Consider the following 12843-nt stretch of genomic DNA (forward strand, 5'->3'; position numbering starts at 1 on the left):
ACCTAACGGCAACTGACAAGAGCACCTCCCTGCACGCGCGCGCGGACGGCATTACGGTCGACAGCAGCTACACACGAGTTTTAAAGCGAATGAAAAACTGCTAACGACCATGATTGAGGTTTAACTAATTCTACGACTCTAAAGTTGATCTTATCAGCTATCTAATGGAGCAATCCGCACAACAAAAGGACCACCCGAGAGGAAGATACATGCGTGCCAAGATGAGTTCGTCTAGCTGGGCGCTAGTTCGTGGACCGAGCAGCGCGTTCTAACGAAGTTAGGTAATTTCTACGAGAGTACCGTGACACCTATCGCCCCCTCGACCTACACCGTTCTCAAGTGCTCAATTCAACGCAACTGACGGTGCAAAAACATGGAGTTGGTGTTTAGGGAATTTTGTGGATATTTAAATGTTGAAGTAGCATCGTCTATCATCTTTTCAGACTAAAAAGAATTCAAAGTTCCAGTTAGAACTAACACTCCCTAGCACTTTTGGTTGAATTTTTAAACGGTCAAAACTTTACCAAACTTCACCAACAACCATTTCACGACATAGCACACACTTTATACCAAACAATAGAACCAAAACATCGTGACATTATTTAACTATTTTGCATTTTATAAATCGCCAAAAAGTGTACTTTCAACACAACTTCAAATTTTTGCCGATTCAACAAAAAGGGCTAATTTTAATTTCCAATTTGATTTTTGAGCTTCCAAGAACACTAATTAACAACCTTTGCTTCCCAAACGTTAATGTTGCATTTCCATCTACAAAACTTGCGCTCCAAATTTTATTGAAGTACTAAATACAAGTTATATTTTATTTTGTTTTTAAAAATTGCTTCCGTGCCAATGTTTAGAACTACTCATTCTACTCTTCGCGTTAGGATTTTTCATTAACACATATAGGCATTTACGTCACTAACTCACTATATTGATAAATCTATTTCTCAGGCCATAATCTCAGTGCTTAGAAAGCTCGTAACACCAGAGGTGTTACAGTGGGCAGGTTCACATCGCGCAAGCAGAGGAGCAGATGCCACCCTGTTTTCTGGTGCATGGGTGTGTCGAGCTATAGAAAGACACAGGGGAGGGGGGGGGGTGAAAGGCCCAAGGTTTCCCCTTTCTAGGTCGGCTAGCTCTACTGAGCTCCACCTCGACGAACCGCGTGCCCATGCCTTTCTCAGCAAAGGTGTCGTCGATGACAAGATCGATGGCTGGTACCTTGACACCAGTGCGACGCACAACATTATGAGTCGGCGCGAGTTCTTCTCCGACCTGGACTCCGACGTGAAGGGCTCCGTCAAGTTCGGTGATGCCTCCGTCGTCGAGATCAAGGGCGTAGGCTCGGTAATCTTCAAGGCCAAGACGGGTGAGCACTGTCTTCTCACCAGGGTGTACTATATCCCGGCTTTGAAGAACTCCATCATTAGCGTTGGACAGCTAGACGAGAACGGCTCATGGGCGGAGATTGATGATGGTGTGCTACGCATCTAGTATAGAGGCCGCCGTCTTCTCGTCAAGGTGAACCAGGGAAGCAACTGCCTTTATGTGCTCCATGTACAGGTGGTGCACACCCTCTGCCTTATCGCGCGTCGAGATGATGAGGCATGGCGCTGGCACGAGCGCTTCGGGCTGAAAGCATCTAGGCCCCTAGTTGGGTTTCGGTGGTTAATGACAATACAAGATTACTATGATTAACGTGTGTTTTGCAGAGGCAATTAAGTTAGGCCATGGTAATGGTGATCAATTGGGCAATCGAGGTGGTCATGCCCCTACGATGGAAATCGTTTCGGTTTAAAAGGATGGACGACAAGGTTAAGGATGACTAGTTCTAAGTGTCGATTGGAGTTGGAGTGACACTTAGAGTAGTTTAGGACTTTGTTTTTCCTTTGACCGTACTATTAAGGGGGGTATGGACGGGTAGCCTGACCTAGATGAGTCTAGTGAGTTAGGTGTGGTGCACACTTGTTAAAACTAGCACTAGGTAGCTCCTACATATGTCTAAGATCCAATGGAGCAAACTTCATTCACATATGATCGAAAGTTGGAAGTGAACGGAGGGTCAAATGCTGACCGGACGCTGGCTCCGGTGCGACCGGACGCTAGCCACAGGGTCCGGTCAGTTCATTTGACCAAGGAGATTGCGTCTGGCATGACCGGACGCTGAGGTCCAGCGTCCGGTCGACTCTAGTAAGGTTCCAGAAGAGAATATCTGCGACCGGACACGTCCGGTCAGTACTGACCGGACCCTGGGGGTTCAGCGTCCGGTCGAGTACAGTAAGGTTCTACTGAGGGTTTAATGCGACCGGACGCGTCCGGTCAGTGGTGATCGGACCCTGCCAGCATCTGGTCAACACTTAAATACTGGTGTGCGGGTTGAACTGACCGGAGCGTCCGGTCACCCCGAAGTGGCTCATAACGGTTCGTTTTTTTAGGCTGCCTTATAAATAGAAGCTCCACTCATGTGTGGAGTAACTTTTGCTCATTCCAACAGCTGAGAAACACATTTGTGAGTGCCAAGAAGAGCAAGGTCCTAGTGAGGTGATTGAGATTTGAGAATCCAAGAGAGTAGCCTCATTAGTGAATCAAGAGCAGCAAAGTGTGCATCCACCGTTCTCATTAGGCTTCGTGTGGTCAAGTGAGAGTTCGTGCTTGTAACTCTTGGTGATTGCCATCACCTAGATGGCTTGGTGGTGATTGGGAGCTTGGTGATCGCCCGGCGAAGCTTGTGGGTGACCCAACTCAAGTTGTGAGTGGTTTTGGGTGATTCACCGCGACGGAGTGTCGAAGAATCAACCCGTAGAGAGCACTTGATCCTTGCGCGGATCAAGGGAGAGCTACACCCTTGCGCGGGTGCTCCAATGAGGACTAGTGGGGAGTGGCGACTCTCTGATACCTCGGCAAAACATCACCGCGTTCCTCTCTCTCTCTCTCTATTTACTTTGAGCAATTACTTTGAGCATTTACTTTGAGCAATTCAATACTTGTCTTTACATTCATAGAATTGCCATGCTAGAGTAAGTTTGGAACATAGGTTGCAAGTCCTTTGTGCGTTAGATTAATAGAAACACTTTTCTAGGCACAAGGGGTTAATTGGGCTAACCGTAGGATTTAATTATTGCAAGAAAATTTAGTATTAGCCCAATTCAACCCCCCTTCTTGGACATCTTGATCCTTTCATGGGCACCTTCACTTCGAAGCCCTGAAGTAGCTCGGCAAGAAGGAGATGGTCCGCGGCAACCACGTCGAGCAGCTCTGCGACACCTGTATGGTGACCAAGCTGAAGCGCCGACCCTTCCCGCGTCAAGCCTCCTACTGTGCCACCGAGCAGCTCGAGCTGGTGCACGACGACCTCTATGGTCCAGTGTCACCGGCCACCCCTGGAGGTCGACGCTACTTCCTACTACTCGTCGACGACGCCACCCGCTATATGTGGGCCGGTCTGCTTGATTCCAAGGCAGCAGCTGTGGACGCCATCAAGCGCCACCAAGCAGTCGCGGAGAAGGAGTGCGGCCGCAAGCTCTGGGTGCTCCGCACGGACAACGGCGGCGAATTCACTACAGCTGAGTTCATGGCGTACTGCATCGATGAGGGGATTCAGTGCCACTACTCCGTGCCCTACTCACTGCAGCAGAACGGCATTATCGAGCGCCGCAATCAGACTGTGGTGGCAGCGACACATGCGCTCCTCAAACAGCGCGGCATGCTGGCGGTCTACTAGGGAGAGGTCGTGATGATCGCCGTACACCTGCTCAACCGCTCTTTGACCAGTGCGCTCGATGGCAAGACGCCGTATGAGGCCTAGCACGGCACAAGTCGGCGGTCAGCTATCTGCGCATCTTTAGCTGCCTTGCCTTCATTAAGGAGCTGAACCACGCCGGCAAGCTCAACGATCGTAGCTCACCGAGGGTCTTCATCGGCTACGCAGAGGGGGATAAGGCCTACCGCGTGCTCGAGCCGACAACATGGTGCATGCGCGTGGCGCATGACGTTGTGTTCGATGAAGGACGCGGCTGGGCATGGGACAAGGCGGTGGATGACGGGTCGATGACTGTGTTTCATGACTTCACCGTCGAGTACGCGTGGGCTAGAGGTGCTGAGGAAGCATAAGGTGCACCTTCATCGATGTGGGGGTCTTCATCACCAGCGCCGACCTCTTCACGAACTCCGCCTCATTTGCCGTCACCAAATCCGGGGGAGCTCGGCAGCCCATCGGCGGTGGTCGACAACCCATTGGTAGTGGCTCCGACGTCTCCAGCACCGCAGTCGACCTCTCTAACCTCTACATCATCGTAGTTGATCTCTCTAGCATACCAACCAACCTCCTTGACATCTTCTACCTTGCCCACTGCGACACCAGCGCACGTAGGGCAGCTGGAGGTCGAGTACGCCATGTCGCTGGAGGATGATGAAGACCGTCTAGACACCTACTACGACAATGAGCCTCTATGATACCGCACCGTGGCAAGCATCCTCGGCGGCTAGTCTTCACCGGACCAGCCCGAAGCTCTTCGCCCAGCTTCATTTGATGCACGCCGGTGAGTCGACCACTTACGCTGAGGCGCAGGGTGATCTGGCGTGGTGGGCGGCGATGGAGCAGGAGCTCACGTCCGTCGAGCAGAACCGCACCTAGGAGCTGGTGAAAAGCCTGACGGCCACCGCACTATCACCCTAAAATGGGTGTTCAAGCTCAAGAAGGACGAGCTGGACGCGATGATCAAGCACAAGGCATGGCTGGTGGCGTGAGGCTTCGTTCAGTAGAGGGGATCGACTACGACAACGCCTTTGCCCCCGTGGCACGCATGGAGTCAGTCTGTGTCCACCTTGCGCCGATGGCTCAAGAGGGGTGGCAAGTCCACCACATGGACGTGAAGTCCGCCTTCCTCAATGGTGACCTCAAGGAGGAGGTCTACGTGCGCCAGCCACCTAGCTACGCCATCGTCGAAGAAGAGGGGAAGGTGTACCGCCTGCGCAAGGCACTCTATGTCCTGCATTAGGCACTGCACGCCTAGAACGCGAAGCTCGATGCCACACTCAAGAAGATGGGCTTCAAGCAGAGCGCGCATGAGGTGGCGGTGTACCGGCGGGGCAGCGTACACAACGTTCTACTGGTCAACGTTTGCGTCGATGACCTCATCATCACCGGCGCTAAAGAGCAGAAGGTGAAGGTGTTCAAGGCGCAGATGAAGAAGGCGTTTGACATGAGCGACCTCGGCCTCCTCTGCTTCTACCTCGGCATCGAAGTGCGCCAGGACGCCACCGGGATCGACCTCCGCCAAACCCACTACGCCAAGTGCATCCTCGAGCTCAGCGGCATGACAGGCTACAATCCGGCCCACACCCCGATGGAGGAGAAGCTCAAGCTGAGTCAGGAGAGCACGACGGAGGTCGATCCAACTCATTATCGGCGGCTGATCGGGAGCTTGCGCTACCTGGTCCATACCCGGCCGGACATCGCGTTCGCCGTTGGGTACATGAGCTGGTTCATGGAGCGGCCGACGATGGAGCATCTGCAGGCCGTCAAGCGAATCTTGCGCTACGTGGTGGGCACCCTCGACTACGGTCTTCACTATGGAAGGGCCCTTGACACGACGTGGTTCATCGGCTACTGCGACAGCGACCTCACCGGCGATGTGGATACTAGTAAGAGCACAACCGGGACGATGTTTTTCCTCGGTGATTGCTTGGTCAGCTGGCAGTCCCTCAAGCAGAAGGTGGTGGCCCTCTAAAGCTGTGAAGCGGAGTACATCACCACCACCACTACCGCAACACAAGCACTATGACTGTCAAGGATGCTGGCAGAGCTCCTTGGTAGGAAGGTGGATGTGGTTGAGCTGAAGGTGGACAGCAAGTCTGCTCTAACTCTGGCCAAGAACCCTGTCTTCCATGAAAGAAGCAAGCACATTCTTATCAAGTACCACTTCATCAGAGATTGCTTGGAGGACGAAAGAATCAAGGACAGCCACATTGCCACTACTAATCAGTTGGCTGACATTCTCACCAAGTCGCTGGGGAAGTCCAAGTTTCAGGAGATGAGGGAGAGGATTGAGCTACAGCAGATCACCTCCAGTGCTTGGCACAAGGCTTAGGGAGAGATCAATAGATAAGCATAGTGCTAAAGCACTTGTATCTTACTTTTTCTGCACTTTTACTTTCCTTGGCTTACAAGTCTAGTGCTAGGAATATGCTCAACATCCACTTTAGTGGTTAGAATATGCTGTAGCAAGTGGGAATCCCCTTTGCCTATAAAGGGCAAGGGAGTGTCATTGTAAAAACAAGCCATTGCATTTTTCTATTCAATCGAGCGGCCAAGAGCCAAGCTATCCTATGGTAGTTCCAGATCTGAATCTGAGATCCAATCGAGCCAACAGCTTCAAGGTTCAAGCCCATCCAACCTTCCTCCACTACCGGACTCCTTGAGTTTGCCGAGTGCCCGAAACACTCGGCAAAAGACATAAAACACTCGGCAAATGGTTCGCCGAGTGTAACACTCGGCGAACAGCACTCGCCAAAAACAGTGACGGCAAAGCCAACTTTGCCGAGTGTCTTTTATCGGGCACTCGGCAAAGCCTTTACCGAGTGCCCGACACTCGGCAAAGTTGAAACCGAAAAAAACCCGAAAAAATGGGAATTTTTACCCAAAAAAATGGATTTTTTTATCGATGGAGGCCCCCACCGGCCAGCGCCCACCCATCAACGACATTTTTCGCGTGAATTTCATGGCTACGCGGCCGACGCGATTCGAACCCGAGACCTCCCGCTGTGCACGTACCTCCTCTACCACTACACCACACTCTCACTTGTGTCTGGATTCCGTTTTAGTTCCCAATATATTATACTAAACCGACTGTAAATTGCATGTTTGAGGCCATAAACGAATTCAAATAAAAAAGTTGTAAACTACAAAGTTTCATAACTTTTCGAGATCTACACTTTTAGTTTATGAAGTTTTTCCATCCGAGGTCATTTACAAAATTTGAATTTTAAAATTTTAAAATTCAAACACAGTTTTGCATGACAAGATGTTTTCAAATCAAAAAGTTGTAAACTACAAAGTTTCATAACTTTTCGAGATCTACACTTTTAGTTTAGGAAGTTTTTCCATCCGAGGTCGTTTACAAAATTTGAATTTTAAAATTTTGAAATTCAAACACAGTTTTGCATGACAAGATGTTTTCAAACCAAAAAGTTGTCAACTACAATGTTTCATAACTTTTCGAGATCTACAGAGTTTATTTTGGTTGTTTTTTCATCCGAGGTCGTTTGAAAAGTTCAAATTTTAAAATTTTGAAATTCAAACGCAGTTTTGCATGACAAGATGTTTTCAAATCAAAAAGTTGCCAATTATAAAGTTTCATAACTTTTCGAGATCTACAAAGTTTGTTTTGGTTGTTTGGTCATCTGTTCATCAGACATGGTCGTTCTAACATTGTTCACAAATCTTATATATCTCTCTTGTAGTTTCATAAACTACAAGAGAGATATGTTAGATTTGTGAACAAATTTATTTTCACTTTGTCGTATGAAGAAAAGACCAAAACAAACATTGTACATCTTGATGAGTTATACAACTTTGTAGTTGAAAACTTTTTTATTTGAATTAATTTACTGCTTCAAAATGTGCTTTGAAATTTTCTTTGCCGAGTGTAAAAAAAACACTCGGCAAAGAAGCTCTTTGCCGAGTGTCAAAAAAAAATACTCGGCAAAGAAGCTCTTTGCCGAGTGTCAAAAAAAAACACTAGGCAAATAGACTCTTTGCCGAGTGTTAAAAAAAACACTCGGCAAAGAGCCTCTTTGCCGAGTGTAAAAAAAACACTCGGCAAAGGCGTCTTTGCCGAGTGCCCGAAAAACAACACTCGGCAAACCACCTGGCACTCGGCAAACTACCGGTCTCCAGTAGTGCTCTCAACTCTTGTGAGTCTTGCATTGTTCTATTACTCATCTAGTCTTTGTTTCTCTTATAGACACTCCAATTCAAAAGTCAATTTGCCTTGGACATGTTCCCTTTTTGCTAGACTTGTATGTGGTTGATTTCAAAGAGGAACCATGTCACTGCGCAGAAACACTAAGAAGTAGCATATTTCTTTATTTACCCATCACTTATAACCAAATTAAGCCCCCGTGATAGCACCAGTTTTGCTGCTTCATCATGCCCCCTTTTCTTGCGGCAGATTCACTGAGCTCCATGCATAGCAGTTTTCATGCATGTGTAAAAAAATATCCATGTTGCTGCTTGTTTAAAAGCTACAAAAATTTGCTTTATCGGTTCTTCAGTTTAATCTTGGCGTTTGAACTGCTTCTTCAGTTCTTTCCCTTTTGATTTATTTTTATCCATTCAGGAGTTTCGTTGTCTTCTTTAGGTTGAATTACAGTTGGATTTATGATTTTTTTTTCTCTGAGTAAATGTTTTGTTCAGAGCTTGATACTAATGTTCCAGAAATAATATCCAAAACCATTCTGTAATATAGAGTTTCTCCATTTGTAAAAGTTTTATTATGAACCCCTTTAAACAAACTTTACCACTTTATCTGAATGATGAGGCATTCAATTTCACTTGGAAAGGAAAGTTGACATGAATAGATTAACTTGAATAATGCCATGGCATCTTACTGTTATTTCCAATACTGCTGTAATAAAAGAAAAATCAAGATATCATGATTCAGAAATGAAGTGTCCAATACTCCGTATAACACATAAGCGCAGGTTAGTAAACCAAATACTCTCTAGTAGGTTCCTGAAACATAACAGGAAACGGATAGGCACATTGAACCAGCCATTAGCTAGGCAAATCTGGATGCCAAAACCATAGACAAACAGCATGTTCGTATGAGTGGGACTGAACAGACAAATAGTATGATCCCTGATGGTATGGTGTTTCCCACGACGAAGGCGGCTTTGTTTTCTATGGCATATATTTATCAGTTCAGTGAGATAGTTGTTCCTTCATCATTTTTTTGTTACTTTGATCTCAAAACTTGCACAAACATGAGAAGCATGATAAGTTAAGAGGGCATCGACAGCAATAGTGAAACATGGCAAGAATCTATACAATAATAGAATTTAGAGCATTAAAATTTACTTCTGGAAAATAGACCTCATAAGCTAATTACTCAAATGTTTTTTTTTGGAATGGCATATAATTGATAGTTGACAACTACTCAATAAGTCTCAACAAATACAAATGCTGCCAGAGTTTTACATTCTTGAAATTTGCCACATTTTTTAATAGAATATAAAAAATTCCATCGTTTTAATAAAATATAGAGTAAAATACACTGGCGGTCCATAAACTACTACATCATTCTCATCTTGGACATGGAACTATAAGTTGCAGATCTAGGTCCCTAAACTATTTAAGTACCACAATCTTGGTCCAAAGTAGCCACATCACAACAAATTAGCTGACATGGTGCTTTAACATGGAACCACATGTGGGTTCGTAGTTCATAAGTACAAGGTTGGTGTCTAAACTATCACGTGATGCACATTTAAGTCCCGAAACTATGAAATCACAAAGGTCCCTAATCTATTTATTAAGTACTCTATCTCGGCCCAAAATAACCTTAACATACTCCATTCATTGTCATCTACTAGCTCATTGTTGACCTTATCATCCGCATACCATCTTGTCTTGGCAATCAACATCTTGGCACCAGTTGTCATGCCAGCAGCACAATGCGACTTGGTCGGATAGTGTTGTCACGGGCATTACTTGTAGAAGACCACCAACATGACCACCCTAAGTGGCAACAATTCATTCTGGGCAGTTGCATGGACACCATCCCAAAGAGCAAACTATAGTTGAGAACCCTGCATAGCTCATTCTAATAGTGTGAGTTTGTTCTTGGTGAATGCTTGGACACTGTCTGTGGCCAAACTAAACTGCTATTGTTTGTTAGCTCCACTGGGTATCCTCTCTGGACAGTGCTACGTAGCCACCAACGCTTGCTTGAGTGTGTCGTTCTTCCAATGGTGGAGGCATAGATGCTTTGGACCGATATTGTAGTACCGCAATGGATTAGTAAGGATCTAGACTTGCTATTTCATGTTTAGTCTCTGGACCAAGGTGAGAATCACTAATAGTTTAGGGACCAACCGTGTAATTATGAGCTATGCACCCATGTATTGGTCCCACACTAGAGCACTTTGTTAGCTAATTTCCTATGATGTGATTGCTTTGGACTGAGATTGAGGCGCCTATTTAGTTTAGGGACTTTGGTATAACTTTATAGTTTTGGGACCTGGTTAAGTTTAAGAGCCACCATTGTAATTTACTCTAGAAAATATAAGTTAGAATAAAATTGTAAAGGAATTGCTCCACAAACATTTTCTAGCAAAAGTGATGATATTATTTCTCCATGATAAGTCTAAATAGCCATATATATGACAGAGTGGTAGTGTGTGATTTGAATGTTGAAACTAGTTGGTCCAAACATATGTTTTCCTATTCACAAGAAACCACTAGTTATTATGTACATCCAGTTCAACCTACCCTGCTAAGTAGTGCATGCAGCCAACGCAATGCAATTTATTTATCACTAATAAACTTTTATGTGGGTAACAATTGAAATACTATGAATTCGGTTACTCTTCCTATGGTGCAAAAATGGGCTATCTTCATTTATCTCAAACTGTTGGTTTAAATCTATACTGCTTAATGACATTTTGAACTTTGTCATTGTTTTATTTCATCATTCGCAGAATATATGCAGGAAACAGTAAAACATGAAGAATTTTTCTGTGCTCATGTTTGTGTCAAAGCATAGAACTGTTTTAGTACTGTTTTTTTATTTATAGTATTCTACCATATTTCACCACATGTGCATAAAACTTACCAATACAGAGTATAGTGTTGCTACCTTATTGCTAATATAATACATACAAATTTAGAGTGAAATCAGAGTTGATTGTTATCTTACATATGTTCAGCGCACCAAAGAAATTCAAGACATTAAGAAATCTTTCATTGACATCTTCACAATTGATCTTGACTATCTTAAGGTGTTGTGATATTTTGTTCGATTTCGCTGATGCATCAGGGTGTCCTTTCATTTGCACTTTATATTTGCCTCTAGCGGGCAGTACCTGAAATGAAGTCACCACCGAGTTCAATGAATAATAATTGACTAGAACTCAGTCAGCAATGCAGCAGTGGTTCCCTGTTTAGAAATATTTTACCTGGTGTGGAATAAGTGTGAGCTTCTCTAAAAGTGGCGCATGTTCAAGAATACACGCTAGTGCACTGCAATCAGCTGGCTGACACCAGAAATCGTGATTGAGTACCAGGGTCTTCCACTTGGAAAATATGGGGCACCACCTCAGATCCCTTCTGAAAATAAATTGGACAGATCGCAAGCAGAAAAAAATATAGTAAATAAAACATGTTTTTTTTATCTGGACTACGTGAACATGCATGAAACTATATATAGTTTACTCAATAAGTTCAGATGGTGGGAATGCATGAGTGTGGAAATATATAATTTCTATCAGCAGGGATAATTTTTGACTGGAACACATATAAATTAACGGTGAGTAATATATCGACAGGGACAGAAGACATGTTTGAGTGTACCGTTGGGCGATCGGCTATCAGCACTAGGTCTTTAGCTTGTGCTAAACCGTCAAGAACCACACATTTTGTTGTATTTTGTCTGGCATAATCAGATGAACCTTCTTCGTCATCACTATCTGAAATGTCACCGGCCCGCATAACGTGATAACAAGCCATGGGATCTTCACAATGGCAGTCATCCAGAGATGAGTTAATCCGGACCTTTGCCCCCACCAACTCTGGCATTCTCCCCAACAGGGGAGTCCGGCCTGACACTATTGTGATCCAGCCACAAAGAAACGAGACGTGGAACACAAATCCGAATGCGCTTCTGATCTTCATTCGAATCGCAGGATGTGATGACTAGGCGTTTAAGCGAAAGAGACGTGATCTTCCTCACCGCGGCCAAGCAGCACTCATTGATCTACAGATGTTCCAGTGCAGGACAGAAATCCAGGTAGAGGCAACGGCCGACGAGCCATACGCCTGTGAGCTCTAGCAAGGTCAAGTGCTGCGAGACGAGGGGCCTGCTCCCCATCTGCAGGTAGGCGTCAAGGTACCCTTGAGCACACATATGTTAACCCGGAGCATCTGGATTTGACATTCTTCCAGCACGCGGCGGATCCATCTGTTGAGGCTGGACGTGTCCTCGTCGTCGAGGTAGGGCTCGTCATCGACGTCGACGAATTGAACTCCTCGGACGGGTCTAAATTGATCTCGCTCGCTTCGAGGGACGCGAGCTCGAGCCCGTCGAGGCGGACGCGAAGCAGGCGATCCACGAATCCCCGGACCTCACGCACGGAGTCGCCCGTGATGCGGAGGCGTCTGGTGAGCTTCCAGACGTCGCGCCAGGTCCGCGCGAGGACGCATGTTCTGATCGCCTCCTGCGCCTGCAGGAACGACAGGATCTGCGCAAGGACCTCCTCCGGAAGCTTGCTGAGGCGGTCGGCGGCGGGGTCCATCACTAGAGGTGGCGGTGGTGCCGCGGCAAGGGCTATCTTCTTCCGCTGCATGCAGGCAAGATGATGACCAGTTCACTCACCTGATAATGGCCGGCGCGGAAGAGACGCCTCGCTTGTCGATCACTTCTCGCCGCCGATCTTGCAGTCGTTCTAGTCGACGCTTCAAATAGCCAGCAGCAGCTAGCGGCGGCGCTTAAAAGCCAGCGCAAGACCCAATCAGCGAACCCCCTTGGGTCTGTTTCACACAGGCCGCTGGATCGCTGGATCCTTCGGTTTCCATTCTACCCGTGCAAATCGTTGCTTCCTTTTTTTCCACCTCCCCAC

The 12843-nt window shown here is 46.3% G+C and overlaps 2 protein-coding genes across 2 annotated transcripts; one reads left to right on the top strand and one right to left on the bottom strand.

Moving 5' to 3' along the window:
• Positions 1 to 5048: 5048 nt before the first annotated feature.
• Positions 5049 to 5735, top strand: LOC136479602 (uncharacterized mitochondrial protein AtMg00810-like). Its single transcript, XM_066477412.1, has one exon. The coding sequence runs from the start codon at positions 5049 to 5051 to the stop codon at positions 5733 to 5735; it is 687 nt and encodes a 228-aa protein (XP_066333509.1).
• Positions 5736 to 11768: 6033 nt separating this feature from the next.
• Positions 11769 to 12570, bottom strand: LOC136479603 (F-box/LRR-repeat protein At1g55660-like). The gene is made up of 2 exons (XM_066477413.1): positions 12118 to 12570; positions 11769 to 11981 (listed from the first exon to the last, which is right to left on the bottom strand). Exons 1-2 carry the CDS (start codon positions 12568 to 12570, stop codon positions 11769 to 11771), a joined length of 666 nt encoding a protein of 221 aa, XP_066333510.1.
• Between the last annotated feature and the right edge of the window lie 273 nt (positions 12571 to 12843).

The sequence above is a fragment of the Miscanthus floridulus genome, chromosome 9 (genome assembly GCF_019320115.1).
Source record: "Miscanthus floridulus cultivar M001 chromosome 9, ASM1932011v1, whole genome shotgun sequence".
NCBI lineage: Eukaryota > Viridiplantae > Streptophyta > Magnoliopsida > Poales > Poaceae > Miscanthus > Miscanthus floridulus.

Bases quoted from the DNA above. Each gene is read 5' to 3' on its own strand.
- LOC136479602 (XM_066477412.1), top strand. From the start codon at position 5,049: ATGGGCTTCAAGCAGAGCGCGCATGAGGTGGCGGTGTACCGGCGGGGC.
- LOC136479603 (XM_066477413.1), bottom strand. From the start codon at position 12,570: ATGCAGCGGAAGAAGATAGCCCTTGCCGCGGCACCACCGCCACCTCTA. The intron at 11,982-12,117 runs GTACCTTGACGC...GAACATCTGTAG, and splicing joins TAACATATGTGTGCTCAAGG to ATCAATGAGTGCTGCTTGGC.